The 5,517-nt window shown below is 38.8% G+C and overlaps 1 protein-coding gene across 1 annotated transcript in view; it reads right to left on the bottom strand.

Moving 5' to 3' along the window:
• Positions 1-4,120, bottom strand: part of LOC107618716 (cyclin-L1-1) — a 5,088-nt gene extending 968 nt beyond the window's left edge. The window contains exons 1-7 of the mRNA XM_016320845.2: positions 3,716-4,120; positions 2,241-2,414; positions 2,015-2,096; positions 1,767-1,907; positions 1,487-1,656; positions 501-774; positions 2-301 (exon numbers count right to left, since the gene is read on the bottom strand). Coding sequence (XP_016176331.1) covers positions 2-301; positions 501-774; positions 1,487-1,656; positions 1,767-1,907; positions 2,015-2,096; positions 2,241-2,392 — 1,119 coding nt within the window. The 5' untranslated portion in view covers positions 2,393-2,414; positions 3,716-4,120. The remainder of the gene's footprint in view (position 1; positions 302-500; positions 775-1,486; positions 1,657-1,766; positions 1,908-2,014; positions 2,097-2,240; positions 2,415-3,715) is intronic.

Below are 5,517 nucleotides of genomic sequence, written 5' to 3'. Positions count from 1 at the left end.
CTCTGTCCCTATCCCTGTCCCTGTCCCTGTCCCTGTCCCTCTCCCTGTCTCTGTCTCTGTCCCGGCGAATATCCCCACTGGCCTCCATTTTACGGTCAGACTTGGACTTCACCGTGAGTTCATCTCTTGCTCCTCCATCTGTTGCTGCACTCTTGGATTCATCATCGGATTTCTTGGATTCCCTCGGCTTATCAATTTGCTTAACCAATGCAACTCCAACCGATTCAATATCGGCTTCCCCAGTAGCTCCCTTTGGAACTGCAGTGTCAGCATCACCTAACGGGCTACTTTGCGGAACATCCTGCAAGTTGGCAGTAATTAAAAAAATTGTTGGATCAAAACTTTAGTCGTATTGCAAATGATACTGGCTTTACGAAATCCACACGGCAAATTATCGATCTTATAACTGAGAAGTGAGAACTGAACTGACGCTGATACTGCACTCTACAAAGGCAAATACTAAATGTGGAAAAACCAAAAACCAAAATAGCAGGCATCACCTTAGGGGTTGACTGAGACTTTGATTCTATGGATTTGTTGGAGAATGTAAATGAGTCCCCATCTTTGGAGACTGGTGTGTATTGTGCCTTAGGTAGGCTATAAAGGTGAGCCAGAACCCTGCACACTTCGTCTATCCCAGACTTCTCTGCATCAAATGCTTTCCACCATGGTGGATTCTCCGGAAGGGGTACTTGGAACCTACGAGCAGCAGCATACACAACACCACAAGCGACGACCTCACTCTTAAATCGAACACACAATGTAGTGCGCAAACTGCACAAGAAAACAGAAAGCAATTGAACGCTAAAATTAATTAAAAGAAATAATCACCATATAGTTCTAATAAAAGATGTTTAATACAAACCATAATAGAAGATACTAGCAAAGATAAACAACTGATGAGTGAGCAATACTTCTACTCTAATCCAGATGCTTGAATCAAATGTTTCTAATGTTTATGACACAAAATTTTGCGAGTTCAGAAGCATCATGTTCAACAGGTCTAACGGCAAAATGAAAACCATGAATATCCAGTGACGCTTTCACATGTCTTACAATCATACTTACCCATATCTTCAGCCTAGAAAGTACGGCACTTGCTGAACAGGTTCAACAGCTTAAAAAGAACCTTGGAACTTCATATGCTAAATCCTAATAAAGTTTAGCCAAATCTATTCCCCTGCCTAGACAAAATATTCGTCAAAACATATTTACATTTTCAAAATAACTTGTTTTCACCAAAAACCGTCAAGCAAATCTGTCTAAGATCCATATCTCTATTATAAGTCGTAAAGGGCATACCAGTAGTCCAGTACAATGGTACAAATCATCATAAAAAAATATTTAAAGTGGAGCTATACTAGAACTAGATGCAGACATTTCAAAATTGAAACTCGTGTTACTAAGAAAGCGTGGTTAATAGCATGGAAGTGAGACATACATATGTATGTTCACATAGACAAGTACACAATCAGCAATTATTTACCTATCATTAGCTAGATTCCAAGCTTCTTGCCTCAATTCTGGCGGTGTTTCAAGAGTAGCAAGGTAATTTGATATGAATTTATGAGGATGCTCAACATGACAAATGAACCCCATTTCTTTCAAAATATGTCTCTCCGTTCTACTCAACTCCATCTTTAAATCAACATATTTCTGTTCATAAACATGGAAAACAATGTATTCAAATAACAAGAAATTACTGAGATATTATACACACATCATATGATTGAATCAGTTTACTGGAGGTACAGAAGGCTTCTGACCTTGGAATACAAGTCTAAATGCTCAATTGGCAAGTTCTCCCTCCTGCATTCCATTCTGTGAAAAACTATGATTACTTGTCTTGCTTTTCTAGGGCTTTCCTCCAGTTTTGAAGCAAGCCACACACAGCTTGCAGCCACTTTCTGCAGAAAATAGACATCATTATCATTATCAATTCAAATCAGGAAGCACATAGAGAGAGCAAAAACAGCAGATAACATATACAGTAAGTCAGTAAGAAAATATTGACCTTCACATTGAACCTTGCAAATGACTTCTTGCAATAGAAGCGATGAAACAAAACCTGCCCAGTGGCCATGACTGCTTGTGGTCTACCAAACAATTAAGGGAAAATCCATCCAAATCAAATACATAATTTAAGATTAGGCAGAACACAAGAAATCAATCAATACTAATATGCAGAAAATTAAAATAGTAAATAGGAATATTCATGAGAACAATAACTAAAAGGATACAACCGAAGCAAGATGCCACTTTCTTGAATGAGATCACAGCCATAGATTCTAAGGGTGGTCTCAGTGGCTTCATCTATGCCATCTTTTCTGGATGGTGAATTCTGTAGCTGCTCATCTGTCAGATAGAATGTGTCAATTGCAGTGTAGATCATCCCTTTTTACCCGAACAACTAGCTGCAAGAATGAACAGAAACGAAACTCTAATTGAGAATTGAAGAAAATTTTGTGGATCACGGTGATGCACAGAGGTATTTTATGATAACAAACTATGCATTGCACAGGCACTGATGTGTACACCACAATTTTCCTTAAAAGAAATGAAATTTCAAACGAAGAGAGGAAGCAAAACTTTGCCAACAAAAGTTAATGGTAAGTAAAACTGTAAAAGTGTAAGGTGTTGGATCCTGAATTTGAATCAAGGGATGAACAAAAATAGAAGTTTAGATCACAGAGAACCTAATGGACATAATGATGTAAAAAGATGCTAACAAACATCAATTAAGGATATTTTAGCTTACTAGTAGATGTATTCTTAAACTTCTGCTGATGATATACATGTTGTGGGTTCACCAAGGTGAAATTATCATCCTCATAAAAAAAAATAAAAAAATAAAAAAGATGAGGAAAAACACAAGTAACAAGAAATCCCTAGATTTAATACTCTATACTCATCAACGACAAAGCCCTAAAAATAACCGGAACATAAGGTTGCCAATGACAATAAGAGAGAGTGAGGGAGTGCTGCCAGTTAGAGTAAGAGCCAAAGAGAGCCAAGGCTGCAGGTATCTTGAACTGCCTAACCCGCAGCTTCACCAATGTCTCAAGGCGGGGAGAGATAAAGTCGCATTCAAGGTAGTGAACTCGTAGTTTTTAATAGGGAACGTAAACATTACTCTTCAAATATATATATAAATTTGACAACATGAAATTAATTTCAATTACAATTTACAAGTGTTGATAATAAATTAAAAGATGATGAAAGATGATGATCATTTTCTACTCCTCTAAGACAACAATAGTATAAGTTTCACCGTGATTATTCAAGTATATTCAATAAATATTTTGAGTCTTTGGACCAAAAAATAATAATACGAAGAGAAGAAAAAAATGGAGTCTATATATATTGATTGATTTTTGAAGCAATGCAGCATCAAGAGCTGAATGGAGCTCAACATTATTACAATCTATTAACAATGAACAGACAAATTGGGAAACAAGAAGAAAATGAAAACAAAATTTACAGAAAAATGAAAGATTACTCAAAGACTCTTGTACACGAAATCAGAAAGGGAACAGGCAGAGCAGTGACAAGAAGAATCAGAAAGCACAAACCTAACCTTAAACACCAAATCACTATAAACATCACAAGAAGCAAGAACTGATTGCACTATAACACCATCACTATTGTATCCACCCCAAGAATAACAGAGCAGAATCAGTAGAAATAGGAAGAAGCATAGCAGAAAAAAACCTACCTTAACCGACGTGGCGGAAGCAACAGGGTGGAGAGAGAAGGAGCGAGTCGGCGACGATTTGGAGAGAAAGAGGCACGGTGCCACTGCAGAGCAAAGTACCAGAGGAAGAGGGAGCACCGGCTGCACTGGTGCCTCAGCCAGAGCACCGAAGCGACGATCTCCGGCGACGGCGAAAGGAGAAGAGAGGGTAGAGACCGAGAGAGACGAAAATGGAGCAAGTAACCTAGGGAGGCTAGGGTTAATTCTTCTCCACCGATTGGGTCTGAATTCGGATCGGGTTTGCACTGGTCCACGGTAAACAATCTTTTGAGCAAGCCTTCTTCCGCAGACGTGGCTCGCCGGCAGACTCTCGATTCCGGCGATTCTGTCTACCTTGGTCGCACCACTACACAGGAAAATTTTTGGTCGGGTAAAGTTAATATTCAATTTAATTTTTAAAATTTGAATTGAAACTAAAATCTTAAAATTATAATTGACTTAATTTATATTTCAAAATTTATTATATTAACTAGTGTATGTTTTCATTGTCACGGTAAATTTTAGAAGGTTAAATTTAACTGTGTTTGTATAATTTTTTGGAGTGTTTGAGAATACTCTAGGTGGTTCCGGAACATTTTAGAATGTCCTAGAAGGTCCTAGAATACCCTAGAAGGTTCTAGAAGACTCTGAAAGGTCATAGAGTATTCTAGAAGAGTGTAGATGTATATAGAAGTATAAAGAGTGGTATGGAATAATCTAGAAACATGTAAAGAGTTGTGGTAGGATAGATATTCCTAAATAGAATAAAACCCAAATCAGCCCTGACAATTACCTCGAAAGACAACGAGGCCCCTGACAAAAAAAACCTCAATCCGGCCCCTAACAAAAAAAAAACTCAACCCGGCCCCTGATAATTACTTCGAAAGGACAACGAGGCCCCTGTGCCAAAAAAAAAATTAATGTTATTTTTTTTGGCACAGGGGCTAATCTGTCCCAAAAAAAATTATCAGGGGCCGGATTGGGTGTTTTTTTTTCTTGGGGGCCTCGTTGTCCTTTCGAGATAATTGTCAGGGGCCGGATGGGGTATTCACTCTTGTAAATAAGGTTCTGGATGATTAATCTGGACCGTTGATTAGATTTAATCATAACCATCCATTGAGGAGGTGGATGGCTATAAATAGGGGTGAGAGTTAGAGTTTGGGTGTGTATGAATCATTTGTAACCACACTTGAGCAATAGTGTTCTTCCACCAAAACTTCTTTTCTCTTGTGTTCTCTTGTATTCTTAGCTTTCTTGCTAAGTATTGAGGGTTAGGCTGACTTGGTCTTAACTCAAGAGGTTGAGTAAGTCCGAGTGTCGGCACGGTAGCGTTGGAGTGTGTCCAAGACCGTGACAATTTTGGTATCAGAGCCTGGTTCGAGAGGGAGCACAAGTGATTTGTGGGTATGGCTTCTAGTATCACCATGGAGCATATTGAGTCTCAAAGGGGAAGTAATGCTATTCCTTCTTAATGGGGAGGCAAGAAGGTCCGTTCTTCAAGTGAGCCTAGAGGTAAGGACTCTAACTTCCTAGAAGAGAGAGTTTCTGTGTTGGAGAATGTTCTATCCTCTATGGATGAGCGTTTCCAAAGGATAGAACATGATAAGGAGACCCTCGAGGCTCACGTGTTAGGAGAACTAGATGCTTTCAAAGAAAGCATGCTCCAAATCGAAGAGAAGCTTGAGAATTCCTTAAAGTTATTTGAGGAAGTTCGAGTTTGGTTCGAAGAGGCAAAATCTCGACCAACCATTATAAGGGAGACGACAAAGATTGATCTCCCCAAG

This window comes from Arachis ipaensis, chromosome B09, assembly GCF_000816755.2.
Source record: "Arachis ipaensis cultivar K30076 chromosome B09, Araip1.1, whole genome shotgun sequence".
In the NCBI taxonomy this organism is placed as follows: Eukaryota; Viridiplantae; Streptophyta; class Magnoliopsida; order Fabales; family Fabaceae; genus Arachis; species Arachis ipaensis.
The sequence above is the reverse complement of the archived record's forward strand: the minus strand, read 5'-3'. Positions and strand labels throughout refer to the sequence as shown.